The following is a 15,670-nucleotide window of genomic DNA, read 5'->3' on the forward strand; positions in this document are numbered from 1 at the left end:
GGCCACCCCCACTCACATCTTATCCTTCTGGTGCTGCCGCTTCCCCATGGCGGCGGCTCGGCGCGGGGCCCCTGCGGACACAACCGCCCCCTCCCCGCACAGACCCCACCGCGCCCGGGCGGCTGCGGATGCCGAGCCCTTCCGGTGCCGGTGCGCCGGAGAAAGGCCGCTCCGCGGAAACACGGCCGGTGAGCGACGTTCCGGGTCAGGCCGGGCAGCGCTGAGGGAGCGGAGCGCCCAGGCAGGAGGCTGCAGCACCCCATAAACGCGTGTGCGGGCGCTCGCCGGCCTGAAGGCGGGCCGGTGCCCCAGGACAGGCAGCTCCGGTTGGGTTGCCCCTCACCGGTGCCAGGCAGGGACGCCGGGGAAGCCCTGAGGGAGTTTTGGCGAGCGGGCAGTAGCGAGGTGGCTGATCGCCGCCGTGACCTTCCCCATTTCCCCATCCACGCCGCTAGTTAATAAAATAAACCTGCCCCTACTCCCACACTGAAAGTGCTCCTCGTTGATTTTGCTGCAGGCTTCCTTTGATAATCTAATGGAGTGTTCATAGACCTCGGCTGAAAAAGAAGCAGGTGCTGAACGTAAGCATGAAATGCTAAAAGGCCCGATTTCAGAAAAATGTGGAACAATGTAAATGTTGCTGCATGGAATTTAAAACGGCAATGTACCTGGTCTGCCAGGCAGTGCCAGAGCCTCTCAAGAGAAAACAGGAAGAAAAACTTCAAGACAATCCTTCAGAAAGTATTCCAGCACCTCTTGGAAGACTTAATGACAAGGAACTTTCTTTCCCTTAGCTAATCACCTTTAAACCCTATTAAAAAGCATTCATTACAAGACTGGCATGAACAGCACATGGCTGAATAAAGCATAGCCAGAATCCAAACATCTTGCCTTTTGCAAGGAGGAAACAGGCACCTTGCTTGTAGCTTTCAGTTATCGAACACCTCCGAAACGATCCATATTCATTTATTCTTTCCTCATTAAAGCATCTGCTGGCAGATGCCTGCACATTCTGTCAACCATCGAGAGTCAAAATCCATGGAAGCCAATAGCCAGGCTCCTGCCAACAGTACCAAGCTTTGGACCAGACCCACCCTTTCCCCAGAGTGTGGTATGTATCTCGTTTTGATCACTTCACTGGGTTCCGTTCCACTCTATGAGGCACACAATGCCTACTGCCATGATTGTACCCTACTTGGCAATAGCATATGACTCACAGCACTACCACAACTGCTTGTCACAGTACTATCAGATTTTTCGGACTAGAAGTCCCGAGCCGGCACACATGGAATCAAGCTGTGCTACATCTCCCACTGCTTGTTGAAAAGTCACTGATGCCACATTGAAGAATAGCTGCTAAGTCAGTTGTTTTTATTGCTCTTCAAGACACTTCAGCTGATGTGCACATCACATTGCTGTACAAAGCAGTCAGGTGGCCATAGGCCTGGCAGTTGAATGCAGAGGCAACAAAACCCTCCAAATTTGGGGTTTTGTTGCCTTAAAGAACACATCCCTCCCACTAGGATCCAGACAACCATATAACTGCAGAACTGCCTCTCTGAGCTCAGTCCAAAGACCACAGCAGCACAGCTAGTCCTTGTCCGGGCTGAGGATGAAGGATAGTGTGTTTCTGCTAGAAGTTTAGGGGAGAAATTGCCCTTTCACAGGGTTTAAATACACTTACTCATTTCTGCACTCATTTTCTTACTCAAAACCATCTCAAAGTAAGGCAATAAATTGAGGCGTACCTGAATAGTTAGGTCTTAGAAAGAACCAACATATACACTCGCTTCTTTCCCAGCACCATGTGTACTTCGGGAAAGAAAACAAGTTAATTAATTTGGTTTCAGTGGAATTCCAAAAGCACTCCACAAGTGAACTGCTGGCAGGCCACCAGCACTGTTGTGTTGTCACAAAATGCCACACAAGGAACATGGTCGTAACTGCACAAAGTTCACTTCTTGTTGCTGGGCTGACAACTTCGGCAGTGGTCAGGGAAGCCCATTTTGCTTTGTGTTGCCTGAGATAATGTGCACTCCCACACAGCTTCTGTTCTTCCAGCTGAGATGTGGCTCCAAGAGAAAATGTACCTGTCCAGGGAGATCACAACTACTTGTCTGATCACGCTCCCAGAGGAAAGATCACCCAGACAGTATTATTTATTTCTAGACACATTAACATGATTCAGCCTGCGTTGACATTTCTGGTGATGCTTGTGCCCTTTGTAATAATTCAAGACTTACATTTGTTCTGTTTGTTTTTTAAACCAATGCAATGTTCATTTATTTCTGTACTTACAAAAAGAGTCACCCCACTGTATCCCTTTCCCTCCCCCCTAAAATGCCTTTTACAAACATTTAAAAATTAAAAACCAGATGATGACATGTTAATTTGGTAGAATTATTTTGAAACATAGCTTTTGTAATTAGAGTTAAATTTCCTACAAGATGACTTTGTAGAGACAGCCTGATTATCGGCCAAATAAAATTCCATATTACAAGTTAGCAAATTCTAGTACAAAAATAGTCCATGTGTTAGAACAGCCTCTTATTATTATTATTATATTCACAGGAAAGAGTCTATTGGCTGCATAATACCTTAATATTTATGAAATTTCTTTTTACGTGGCTCATTCATCTAATTTAATATAGTGTTGAGCCTCAATAAATCCTCAGGCAAAAAACCCTAAACAGGGTTAAATATGCTGTTCAGTGTACTCTGAAGTACTGTGCTTTTCACAGGACATCCAAGAAACCCCACAAACAGTTCTCAGCTAGTTTTGATATTAAAATGAGAACCAGATCCAAAAGGACCCCCCCTGAAGTACACATCCACGACTTTCCATAGAAACAGAGGCCACAGGTTTGATGGTTTCACTTGGGAAATGGTCTAGCTCATCCACTCATCATTTTCACAAATCCACTTGTGAGCTTCTTTAAAAACTAAAGCAGGTCACTCCTGGGACCCTTACGGCACTGCCCTCTTCAGGAGTGTCCCTACTGACCGGGCTCTTGCTCCTCTTCTGTCTCTGGTTAATGCTGTTCAGCAGTTTCTCGTGGACCAGGCCCCGCAGGGAAAATCTGGGTAAATGCTACTTGTCTCTCAAGATGTCTAGCTGCTCTTGATATTCTGTGAAAAGCCTCTGGAAGCGGAGGTTCTGTCCAATTACAGGAAGAAGCTCTTTCAATAGTTCTCTCTTTCGTAAACCCTGCACAAAAACCACAAAAGCGTCCTCAGAATGTATTACTTGATAACATGAACATATTGCGTAGAGCAGTTTAAGATTCATGCCCTTTTTGCTGCCTGGAGAGAGCTCTGTATTTTATGTTCTTACCCTGCTTACATGAATCCTAAAATAAAAACTGACTTTACATTTATACACTCATGAAGCTGGTGCAGCCTCTGAAGTTGCAGACCTCCCTACTGAGAAGGGAGGACATTTCACCGGCCTGTCACTGTTTCAAAGTTGCTGTGTGAAGAATGCAAAGGCCTGAACATGCAACTCTGCTCCATCTGCCTGAAACTCAAGACAGCATCAGATCTGAAACTACGGCAATAAACATTTGTCTATGGTTTCACATTAAATAAATACAAGTGCAGTGGGAGGAGCCCTGCATATGAGATGAGAGCAGCGTAAGGAAAGGGTTCCAAGGACAGCAAAAATAATGTGATTACTATTCTGCCACGAAGTTTAATAATACAATATTTTCAGTTCTGTCGTCTATCCATGTCCTGTAATTTTCATGGGAAACTCTTCCTCATTGTTTTCTTTAACTGTTATCAGGACTTACCATAACTGTTGATTCCCACTGACTTCCAGCTGAGTAATGGACTGGACCCAGTAAATCCTTGCATAATTCTCGCAAACGATATTCAAACCCTGAATATTATCAGAAATAAAATCACATTCAGAAGCATTTCACTATATACAACCCCTCTACAATGCAATTGACAACATTCAGGAAAGAGTTTAAGTATCTAGAATAAAATAAAGCCAAAAACATTGATTTCTGAAAGAATGTACTGTTCTTCCAACAGCAAATCTTTGGAAAGATAAGATGATTCATAAAGGATTTATTTTAGAATTCCAAAGGGCTTTATTTTAGGTTCTCAAAACCAAAATCACTACTAAAGATAATCTACAATATGGGGAAAAACTGAAATAGGTCTCAACCTCACTCCCTCCTCCCACATAAAGATACCAGCTTTTAAAAGAGTAAAACAAGGAACATTAGAAAACATCAATAGCCAGAGAACTAATACAAAAGAGGTATCACATGAGCTGGAAAGCCACAAGATGAAAACCAGTGAAGGGTTTGGAAAAATGGAGTCCATAGTGAAGAAAATAAAAATCCTTCTGATACATTAAAATATTACTAAACTAGAAGAGAAATTGCAACCTTTAGCAAAAGAGCTTACAACTAAAATAAAATGCACCAAATTAATATGCATGAGTTAAAAAAAAAGGTAAAGAGAAAACCTTTAATAAAACCATACACAGTTTCCAGGCCAGCTTTATTCACCCAAAAATCAGAGGGGAGATTTCCCTTGCAAGTAACTAAGTCATCAGTTCAGGAATAACTTGCCAATCGAGGTATAACTTGCCAATCAAGGTATAACTTGCCAATCAAGGTATAACAGATTGAATATTTTAAGGGATTAGAATTCAGTAAATGTTGAAATCATCAGAGGAATAAAGGGTCAATAATAGGATATGCAATTTTCAAATTTAGCAGACCTAGGATAGTAATACACGTGTGGCAAAGCAGAATGTGCAGTGACATCCAGTGTATACACGCATGCAAGGCTGTGACATTAGTGCAGTGCAAGATGAACCCTGCACACACAATAGACATTCCTAATTAGTGAAGACTTTAAAAAGTGTAACTGTCTATTCAATATATGTATGACCCAAGAAGAACATTTTAATTTCAACTGGAGAATCACATGCAGTTTATCAAGCTCTTTTGTTAAATAAGGGGTCAAAAGGCAAGAATTAATGACTTGAATTTTAGTTCTACCAACACCTATTAGGTGGCCTAACATGAACCACTTAGCTCCCCTCTATGTAAAATTACACGATGAGGAATAAGGCTGTATTAATACAATAGGAACTACAAAATTTGGAATGCTGGCAAGTGGAGACACAGAGATCTTTAGAATCCAAGAAGCATAAAGTCAGTTAGTTAACCTTATTTAATATAATAGCATACAGTGTATTCAAATCTAAAACAGACACAAGTACTTTTCTTGCAGGTTTCTCTCCTCACAGAATTTTACCTGTGGAGCTCACCAGTACAGGCTGTTCAAATTTTAGAATGTAAGAAAACCAGTATAAAGTGCAAGTAACACAAGCAAATTCTCTGCAGTTTTATGTGCTCTGGTACAAAGTGTCAGAAACCAAGCAACTGCTCCATTTCACATCAGGCAGCGATCATCAATTGCCTGAGGAACATTACATATGGGTATGTGCTGGTTCCTCCAAAACATCTGTAGTTGCTTCCAGATAATACATATGATGTCTGACAGGCACTTGGACTTTTCTTACAACGCAGTTCCTACTGCTGAAGTCCACAGATGGCACTGTTTCCCCAGACCATGGTCTGTTCACATTGTGTCAAAATAGGATTCCGGAGTATTGAGCACTGCAGGAGGCAAAAGCACTTCAGCAGCTTGTTTTGGTTTTAAGTAAACACTGAGTCCAGAAGCCAAGTGCTGAAAGGAGAACATTAAGTGCAATCATACATATACATGACATGAATAAAGCGTTTCTTAAGTCTACCAAAGCTGCAAAGAAGTAACACAGCACGGCAGATCTCACCTTCATTAACTAGGTACCGTGCATAGATAAGGAGCCAGTGGCGATATTCGTGACTGGATTGTAAGATAAGTGCTGCTGCGATCTGGTTCTCCAGGTATGCAAGTGTTGTTTCTTGTTGCACTAAATGAGGCATGGAGAACAATCTTGCAGCTTGCCTTCCTGAACTACAAAACAAAAAAATTAACATGCCAGCCATAAAATCAGATACTATTAAATTCACTTAAACTAAATACTTAAATTCAGTTTAAGGAATAGATATTTTTGCACAAGCTATTCCAAGCTTATCTTTCAGAAGCATCTAGTGCTTCCAGGGTTGAAGCTTTTAGTAACAAAGGCAGCATGTCACAGCAAACTGCCTTCACCCCCAAGCGGACCATTTACAAGGATCAAGGTCCACAGAGGGTTTTCTGCCTCCTGCTCTTTTCCTCTTCCTTGCATTTGTCTTCTCTTTAAAAACAAATGGTTATCAGCAACCAAGTATTGCCATTAGAAGGCTAATTTGAAAAAAAAAGGTAATCCATTATTTCATTTTTGAAAACAAAAAAGCAAATTTTTCAGTCTGATATTGTCCCTTTCTCAAAAAGGGAATGCTCTTTGTTTGGATTTCAAATATTTCTCTCAGTTAATTCCCCTCCCCCTCCAAGAGAACAGCAATCAAATTATACAACTCTCCACAGTTTCTCTCACTAAAAAAAATAACCTCTGATGTGAAGGACAGAAAGAGCACGGAAATCTGCCTGGGAAATCCAATTCAAATCCAGGTGAGGATAGGCTATTAAATTACCTACAGGAGGCTGCTCTGGCTCACACAATTCCCTAGTGGTATTTTCAGATGTTAAAAATATGCATTAGATGACTAATCACACAACTTTCTCAGACTTCACTAAATAGATCCCTTGAGTGCAACTGAACTACTCAAAATTTGTAGGCCTATTCCTGAAAGCTGGTAAACTAAAAATTAAAATGTAAAACAAAGTTTGGCTAATCAGAATACTGCATCGTCAAATACTTTACCCATCCAATAAAGAGGAGCCTTAAAATGATTAGGTTTAGAGGATGCTTTTCTGCACCCCAAGCAATCTCAAAATAACATTAAGATACAGACTATAAATGTGCAAAAGTTGTAAAAAAAAAAAAAACCAACACTGTATGAGCTCCTGATAGTTTCAGAGCCATTAGCATCTTAAAAATTAACTCACTAATTCAACTACATGAATAAATAATAGGAAAAGAGAGAGAAACGTGCTGATCGAATGAAGCAAGTAAGTGCGTACTTTGACGTTCGTCCCTGTATTACAGCTAAAGGCCCAGAACACAGCATGGCTTCTTGGGATGGTAAACTATTCCTGAAGTCTGCACATTGTGCTAGAGAGTCCTGTTTGTCGGAAACAAGATTCCTGGAAAAAAAGCAAACAAAACGCAAGTTTTAGGAGAGCAGGCAATGGTATCAGGGGATCCAGCTCTATTCTGACTCAAAGCCCAATTTGTATTTTCACAGATAACCATAAAAGTATCACTGAGGTGCCCAACCGTTCCCACTCCATGTCCAAGTTCTGCTTGTGCTGTCATGGAAATGTCCCTCCCACCTGCAACATTAATTGTGTAATACAATTTAGCACTAGTTTTGAGGGAAATGGACTTTCTAGTTGTCATTCTACATCTATTAAGAAGTCATGCTGGAGTAAACACAGGTAATGACTTTAACAACTTGATTTTGCTTCATGTCAGGTCCCCACACCCACCAGACAAGTCATCACAGATCACAGGCATTGACAATCTTTCCCATACATTACAGCTATTCCTTCCTATGGAGGGAGTTGACAGTTACAGCTGGCATTTCCACACCTAATCGAGGGTATCATTTGCACTGGTTTGAGATGCCAAGAGAATCAGTGGCTCAAACCAATGCCAAGTTTAGATCTCCAGACAGCTCAGAGGTAAAATGGCACAAATATTTAAAATACCCTTTACTGCTTTATCATGTTTAAATTTGTAAGATGACTAAAGGGATTGCTCTTTTATATATCTCCAAAGCTGTGGTACAGACAAAGAAATTATAGCGAATTCAGAGTTATGGCTGAGAGCCTGTCCTCTGCTCCTTATTGATGGGGAGAATTTCTACATAATTTCTTAAGTTTATCTAAAGAACAAATAAGGTGGTTTTTTTTCTTTTCCAGAGCATTCACATCAAGTAGTGACTAATTTCAATTATTCTAAGGAGAAGTTGAAACAATAAGCCCTTTCATAAAGCATGCTCATTACATTAAGTGCACCTATTACATTAAGACTGAAGTATGGGGTTTTTTTTCCCCTCCTGGAAAGACAACAAAGAATCTGTTTTGGAAAGACACTGTAAACAATTTAGCCATGGCAAAATTTTTAATGGGAACTTATGCCTTGACAGAAGTAAGAGAATCCACAGAGATAGCCTACCTGATACCCAATAAAGCACAGATTCTTATGTAGCCTGTCTTTGTGTTTAGGACACCAGTAATGACTCTTCATGGGGATTCTCTAAGCTATAATGATTTCTTCCCTCCTCCCTGACTTGACTTACTATTCTCATAAAACTTTTTAATGTTGAAGACAGAGCTCTCTTCAAACTTGGCGTGTCATCAGATGCAATAAAAAGAATTCAAGGAGTGATGGGGACTGACAAAATCATTGCCAGCTGCTCAAACAGATTCAACTGATGTATACCAGCAAAAGTATATATAAGTGTATGTTAGTAAGTAAGAGTATGTGCCATGTAGGAAAGAGTGATAATGCTGTAGAGTACCTTTTAAATTTTTTTAATGTTACTTTAACCATACCAAATCTTAAAAATATAAAAAAGTCTAGACATGCAATAGTGAACCAACACAAAACTAAAGCCTGGTGTGTGACCCTACTCAGACTAAACCTTCAAAATATGGAGTGAAACGGAATACACATCTGTTCAGCTGAGTTGTAAAAGCAGAAAATAATACGTAACTTACCACGTAGAAAGAGAAGGATTAAAACAATATGCCTTTCCATCAGACATGCTCATTACAGGTATACCATGCTGAGTCAGCAAGATCTGAGAGACAGTTGCATCACTTCCTACAAGTCAAATGAGACCAAATGAGACTTCTTTTGGAGTCTTGCATAATATTTGTAACAGTAAAACCCACTATCCACCATTAATTATCAGTCATAGTAACCAACAGAAAAAGGTTCAATGTTATTCTCAAGCAGTGATAGCAAGGTTGTGACACAAGATCATGATGGTAAGCACCAGGCTCAGTACAACAGCATTAAAATCACACTTTTGCAAAATACATTCTCAATCTTGATGCTGCAATTTATGCAGAACATGGGCGTTATCGGAGATGTTCTCCATATCCAGGTGCAATCTTCAGCAATTCTGCCAGGTCTTCTCTAACCTAAGAAGCCTTTATCTTTCTTTTTCCCATTAAGTAAAAATTCTAAACCCCAGCATACTTAGAAAAGCATACTCTCTAAGCATAATTAGGATCACTGGATACTTGCATTTCCCAGCATATTCCAGGCCAAGGGTTTGCGCATGTAACTTTTAACAAATACCTTTGCAAACTACAACTACTTCTCTAAGTAGTCTGAATTAGTGCTTTATGAATGAAAGCTAAAACAGAGGCCACTATGCTCTGAGATACTGCTTTTTTTGATAATTTATGTTGTGCCAGATACTGGCAATGACTGGAACTGAGTATTTTGAGATAATGAATCAGAAGATAATCAGTTGCAGTCCATTGTTAAAGTAATAAACATGCAAAGTACACTCGAAGAAATTGTTGTAATAACAGATTTACCTTAAATATTTTGTGATCTTCACAACACTGAATCATAGAATAGTTAGGGTTGGAAAGGACCTCAAGATCATCTAGTTCCAACCCCCCTGCCATGGACAGGGACACCTCTCACTAAACCATCCCACACAAGGCTTCATCCAACCTGGCCTTGAACACCGCCAGGGATGGAGCACTCACAACCTCCCTGGGCAACCCATTCCAGTGTCTCACCACCCTAACAGGAAAGAATTTCCTCCTTATATCCAATTTAAACTTCCCCTGTTTAAGTTTTAACCCGTCAGAAGCAAGTCAGAATATAATAAGCTACAGAATCTTGTAGAAGACTGTTACCTGCTACTATTCTCATCTCAGTTATTTCGGTAGTATTTCAACATTGCCAATGACTTCCCTTCATTACACAATAATTAAGGAAAATCATTTGTTTAGGCTTTTCAGGTTTCGTAAGATTCTAGCAGATTCATAAATGGCACCAAATAGTACAGGTGGGCACTAAGGCTGGTAACTAAATGACCCTTTTTATTACCTGAAAATATTGTTTGCAAAGACTCATCTCTAACAATGACTGTCTGCTTGTGAACATCCCTGGAAAAGACAAAAGGATAAGTCTGCAGTTTACAAACAACTGAAAGCTCCAAAATCATTTAAAACACACACACACACACACTTCAGCATTCATGACAAAGTGGGGTTTTGGGGGGAGCTTGCTTAGGCTTTTTTTGTTCTGACATTTTCTTCATTGCTTCAACAAAATTATTTTGGCAAACTCAAACCCCTTAAGGCAAGACAGAAGTCAATAGCAGAGAACAACTTTTATAGCTCTTTATCAGGAAACCTCATTACAGCTAAGCAAACACTAAGGATCCAAATAACTCCTTTAGGAGCTCTGACTTGCATGAGACATTAGATGAAATTCAACAACTGTAAACAAGTTACTGCAGTTTTTATATTTGGTATCTTGAAGATGGCTAGAGTACTTCTAACTCTGGAACTCATATACTTTATTGGCTAAATATGATTGGATTTGGAAGTATCCATATTTCTCCTTTCCCTCCTCCTTAATCTAGTCCATATGCATGGCAAGTCTGTCCTAGGGAGGCTGTTTACACTAGTATCTTCAAGCTGATCTTTTATCTTCCTTCTAAAGTCAAAATCAAAATCATGGGCTGTTCTAGAACAGAGAAGAAACAAGATTCAAGTCCTGCCCAGTTAACTTTTCATGTTATATCCAGAAGTAGACTTGTGTTCAGATCTGATGTGGTTTAAGCCTCAGTTTCAACAGCAATTCACAGACACAACTGATAAGTTACTACAGAAATCAGCCCAGCCAGCTGCTGCAGCCGAACATGGTACTTACCAAACAGACAGCGTAGCAGCAGTGGTGAGAGCCATGACGTAAGAACCTGTGCAGTGTAGGGTGGAAATGGGTGTATTCAATATAATAGGAGGAAGAAGGCGACGACCACAAGCTGAAAATACTGACAGTGTTCGTTTCTCACAGGCTACGCTTACAATCTCACTGAAAGAAAGAAAGAATAAAACCACCACATTTTGTCAAAAGCAAGTAGCATGGAACCAGACTGATTTCTTAAGTTATCATACAACTTGGGCTAATTCCTTAAAAGGTAACTATTACAGCTCTTAAACTGATTATAATGTTGATCATCGAAGGAGATGGGCAAGAGAAGGTCTGCAGATAGAGACAGTATCTTTTATTAGCCCAAGAGGCATAGTTGTAGAGATTTTGAGTATACACAAGCTATTCTTCAGGCCTGTACTTGTATTTAGCTTTAAAATAGTCTTCTTTTTCAGACTTGGATATGGCTCTGGCTTAAACTCTGAGGCTGAACTAAGCAAAGTTGAAAAAAATGAAAGGAAAAAATAGCAAGAGACTCAGGAAAATACTTCTATGTTACAGAACATCCCATTTCAAATTTTTCATTTTTAGTAGCTAAGTTAATCAACTTTAATGAAGAAATATAAAGGAGAAATGTAAATATACAGGAAAATAGTTTGTAACTGGCTAATGAGAATTCTGGATGCTTTAAGACAGAACTAATACTTGGAATGAAACTGGTCTAAAGACTAAACACAGAATATATTTTTATCCACAACACATTTATTATGAAAGATTGTGTAAGATTCACAGTGGGGAGTGATAAAACCAGCAAATAGCAACAGTCAACTGAAATAAGTCAGAATCCCTACAAAAATCTCCACAGGGTATATGTTTAAGAGCATCAATGTATTAGACCAGGTTAGCTGGAAGAGAAATATGGTATTTTGAGCCAAGACTGAAGAATCACAAAAATCCCTAAAAGAAGTGATGCAGTTAATCAACTATTCTAAATAAGTAGATGAGATTATCTTCAAAGCCTGTACTTATTTGTAAATATATGGGTTTAGGCATAACTTTGTGTAAAGTATACTTTTGTACCCCTAGAAATGTTTTCTGGCCTTCAGAACCATCTGCTTCCACAATATACTCTTACCAGCTTCCTGCTACAGTGAGAATTCGACTGGTGAGAACCGTCTCCCATTCCTTTCCTTCTCGATTACACTTTAACCTGCTCAGTTTTGAACCTCCCACAGTGGTTATTTCATTCTCCACTTCAAGGTACATTGATGGATCTGAACATACCTGAAATACAAAAACCAAAATACCTTTCAGAATAGGAAAAGAGCTACGAAATATTACCATTAGATCCAACACAATCATAGAATTATGGAATCAATGAGGTTGGAAAAGACCTTTAAGATCAACAAGTCCAACCTTTACCCCAGCACTGCCAAGTCCACCACTAACCCATGTCACTAAGGGTCTCATCTACACGATTTTTGAACACTTCCACAGACGGTGATTCCACACTGCCCTGGGCAGCCTGTTCCAATGCCTGATCACCCTCATGGTGAAGAAATTTTTCCTAATAGCCAATCTAAACCTTCCTTGGCACAGGTTGAGGCTGTTACCTCTTGTTCTATCACTTGTTACCTGCGAAGAGAGGCCAAACACCTTCTCTCTCTATCCTCCTTTCAGGTAGTTACAGAGAACATTAAGGTCTCCCCTGAGCCTTCTCTTCTCCAGACTAAATAACCTCAGTTCCCACAACTGCTCCTCACAGGACTTGTTCTCTAGATTCTTCACCAGCTTCATTGCCCTCCTCTGGGGACTGAGTACCGTGAGAATGGCTGGTCTGACTAATAACAACTGAGGCAAAGGCAGCATTAAGTACCTCACAGCCTTTTCCTCATCCTTGGTCTATAGGTTTCCCCTAGTATCCAGTAAAGGATGGAGGTTCTCCTTGGCCCTCCTTTCATTGCTAATATATTTGTGAAAATATTTATTATCTTTTATAGCAGTGACCAGATTAAGTTCCAGCTGGGTCTTTGCCTTTATAATTTTCTCCCTGCATAACCTAACGACATCCTTGTACTCCTCAAGGGTCGATAGTTCCATCTTCCACAGGTTCTCTTTCTTTTTTTCCTGAGTTCCAGCACTATCTCCCTGTTCAGCCGGGCTGTTCTCTTCCCCACTGGTTCTGCTTTTGGCATACAGAGACTGCCTGCTCCCGTGCCTTGAAGATGTCATTCTTGAAGAGTGTCCAGCCTTCCTGGACCCCTCTGTCCTTCAGTACTGTTTCCCAAGGGATTCTCCCAACCAGTGTCCTGAACAGGTCAAAGTCAGCCCTCCGAAAGTCTAATGCTATCATTAAGTACAGATTTAAGTATGGCATTCTCTGTTTAAAGTGCTTTCAAAAGGTACTGTGCTACTTCAAAAGAAGCAAGCCTCTAAATATCAGTCTTGGCTAGAACACAAGTAATTCTTTGTATTCAGAGCATAAGGATAAAGAAAGGTTGTGCTAGTCTGTGCTCCTAATTAAGGGCACCAGATCAAATCTAGATGCACCCAGTCTCCCTGCAGTCTTGCAATTAGAACCACACTAGCACAACCTAAACAGGCAGAATAGTTATTTCATAAATGCCTAAAGTAATCCTATTTGCCAGTCTCTTCAGTTGTAGAGTCCCCCCAGAGAGCTCTCTCATTCCTCCTCTTCAGCAGCATACTACCAACACAACTGTAACAGCACAGGAGTTACTCCCATTGGAGACTCTGATCTTTACGACACAATTTGCTTAACCAGGAGGAGGGAATGATGAACCAGTAGTATTCCTCTTCGAAGTTTTGCTAGTTCAGAAGTGTCTTATTTTTAGCTGATTTGCCATTAACTTTTCTCATACAGACATATTCTTAGAAGCTGAAGTATATCATCTTGCTTGAATATACATATTAAAACATTAATTTAACAAAGGATCTGAATAATTAATGATATTTTTAAAAGCAGGTTATTTTAAGTATTAAGCTTTTCCCCCTTATAGTCCACTTACTTGCAAAGTAAACGACTTCTGTGGGATTGGGGTTGGCAGTTTAAGTGCTAATGCTGGAGCAGAGATGCAAGCAGCATCCTTCTCAGAGGCCAGTGTAGCTGGGGACTGGAAGAAGAAATTGCAGAAGTAATTTTTTCCATTAAAAAAGATCAAGCCGAAGATACTCTATAGTACAGATTGATTTGAAAGATACTTTTTTTAAATTCCAAATAATGCCAACTGCAAATATGAATCTTTTCCCAATTATTTGTATAAATACAAGGGTTTTAATATAGCTTCTAAGAATTAAAAAAACCAAAACAAAACTAGATGTGGTGGGTTTTTTTTACATCCCACATTCCCTTTTCAGCTGCAATTACTTAATGGGAATTCTGCTATACTGCATGAAAAAACTAAGCTCCAAATACTGAAAACAGAGGGATCTATATGGCCTAAAATGATGGAAACTCTTAATGGAACTTAGTAATTCACAGTTCTAAAGAAATGCATAACCATTTAAGTCATCATATCCAAGTCACACTCTTGTGCTTGGGCCACTCTCCATCAATGAACACCAAAACCTGATGGCACGGCATTTTATTCTACACAGTCATTTGGCAGGCTACCACTACTTAGCATGCTGGTACCACTTCCTAAGTAGCTGCATATTTATATAAAGGATGGACACATTTGCCTCACCATGTGCATCTGCTTTTTTAAATCTTAAATTTTAATAAGAGTTAAGTTTAAAGGCAAGGAAGAGGGATGGCTAAAAATTCTGAGGGACTGATACAACTTGTGTTTCTCTGACTCGATGGAACAAGTCAACATGGCACTGACTCTATCAAATGAACATTGAAAGCCACAATTAATCTTATTTATTTCACCTGAACAGTTAAAGTTACTGGTACAAGTCTAGAGTCTTTTCGAGGCCTTCCTTTTTTCTTCTTTTCTACTGTTTCTCCCTCAAGTTCCAGTTTCCGTTTGGGTGCACTGAGCGGTTTAGCAGCTGGAATCTTCTCTTCGCTGTCACTGCTGCTCTCCAGAATGTCCTTGGGCTTACTGTCTTTAATTAAATTCTGATCCTTCAGTCTGAGCGAATAAAAAAATATATTTCATGTTTTATATAAGCTGATTCCAAACCCTGCACATACCCTATGTATCTAGTCTTGCAGGTAAGCAGAAAATTTTAGCTTGCTTTGAGTGTACTTCAAAATGCACGAAGGCAAGAGGAGGAAGCCAAAGAGGCTTGGCAAATCCCCTGCCAAAGCACAGTGTGCAAAATATATGTAAGCTGATCAGGCATATTCTCTCCTTTAAAAAAAAATAAAAATAATCAAACTAGCAGTTAGCTACTGGATTAAGCTGCAAGTAACTTTATTTTAGCATTCAGTTCCAATTACAACCAGATCTCTTCCCCTGGGTTGATAAAAATAATTCAGCTCTCTGTAAGATTCAAGAGTAGTTTATCTTTTTCTCTCCAGTGGACATTAGACTTTCTGCTTACTCATGCAGAAATTCGTTTGTCATTCTGCTGTCTATCCCCAAAAGTTAGAATCATAAAATCATTAGGGTTGGAAAGGACCTTAAGATCAGTTGTCCTATTCAGTTCTGACTACTGTAAGATCATATCTGTAAACCATGTAAATGACTTCACTGCTCCATTTGCCATTTC

At 39.9% G+C, this 15,670-nt stretch overlaps 2 protein-coding genes across 2 annotated transcripts in view; both read right to left on the bottom strand.

Annotated features, from left to right (window-relative positions):
- The window catches only part of PPIL2 (peptidylprolyl isomerase like 2), a 71,137-nt gene extending 70,979 nt beyond the window's left edge, over positions 1-158 (bottom strand). Inside the window, exon 1 of the mRNA XM_065693070.1 lies at positions 17-158. Within this exon, the coding sequence (XP_065549142.1) occupies positions 17-48 (32 nt within the window). The 5' untranslated portion in view covers positions 49-158. The remainder of the gene's footprint in view (positions 1-16) is intronic.
- Positions 159-2,141: 1,983 nt separating this feature from the next.
- The window catches only part of LOC136021148 (protein HIRA), a 36,891-nt gene continuing 23,362 nt past the window's right edge, over positions 2,142-15,670 (bottom strand). The window contains exons 16-25 of the mRNA XM_065693069.1: positions 14,883-15,087; positions 14,017-14,121; positions 12,123-12,271; positions 10,988-11,149; positions 10,157-10,215; positions 8,800-8,905; positions 7,096-7,218; positions 5,822-5,985; positions 3,792-3,880; positions 2,142-3,208 (exon numbers count right to left, since the gene is read on the bottom strand). Coding sequence (XP_065549141.1) covers positions 3,092-3,208; positions 3,792-3,880; positions 5,822-5,985; positions 7,096-7,218; positions 8,800-8,905; positions 10,157-10,215; positions 10,988-11,149; positions 12,123-12,271; positions 14,017-14,121; positions 14,883-15,087 — 1,279 coding nt within the window. The 3' untranslated portion in view covers positions 2,142-3,091. The remainder of the gene's footprint in view (positions 3,209-3,791; positions 3,881-5,821; positions 5,986-7,095; positions 7,219-8,799; positions 8,906-10,156; positions 10,216-10,987; positions 11,150-12,122; positions 12,272-14,016; positions 14,122-14,882; positions 15,088-15,670) is intronic.

Source organism: Lathamus discolor, chromosome 12, assembly GCF_037157495.1.
Source record: "Lathamus discolor isolate bLatDis1 chromosome 12, bLatDis1.hap1, whole genome shotgun sequence".
Taxonomy (NCBI): domain Eukaryota; kingdom Metazoa; phylum Chordata; class Aves; order Psittaciformes; family Psittacidae; genus Lathamus; species Lathamus discolor.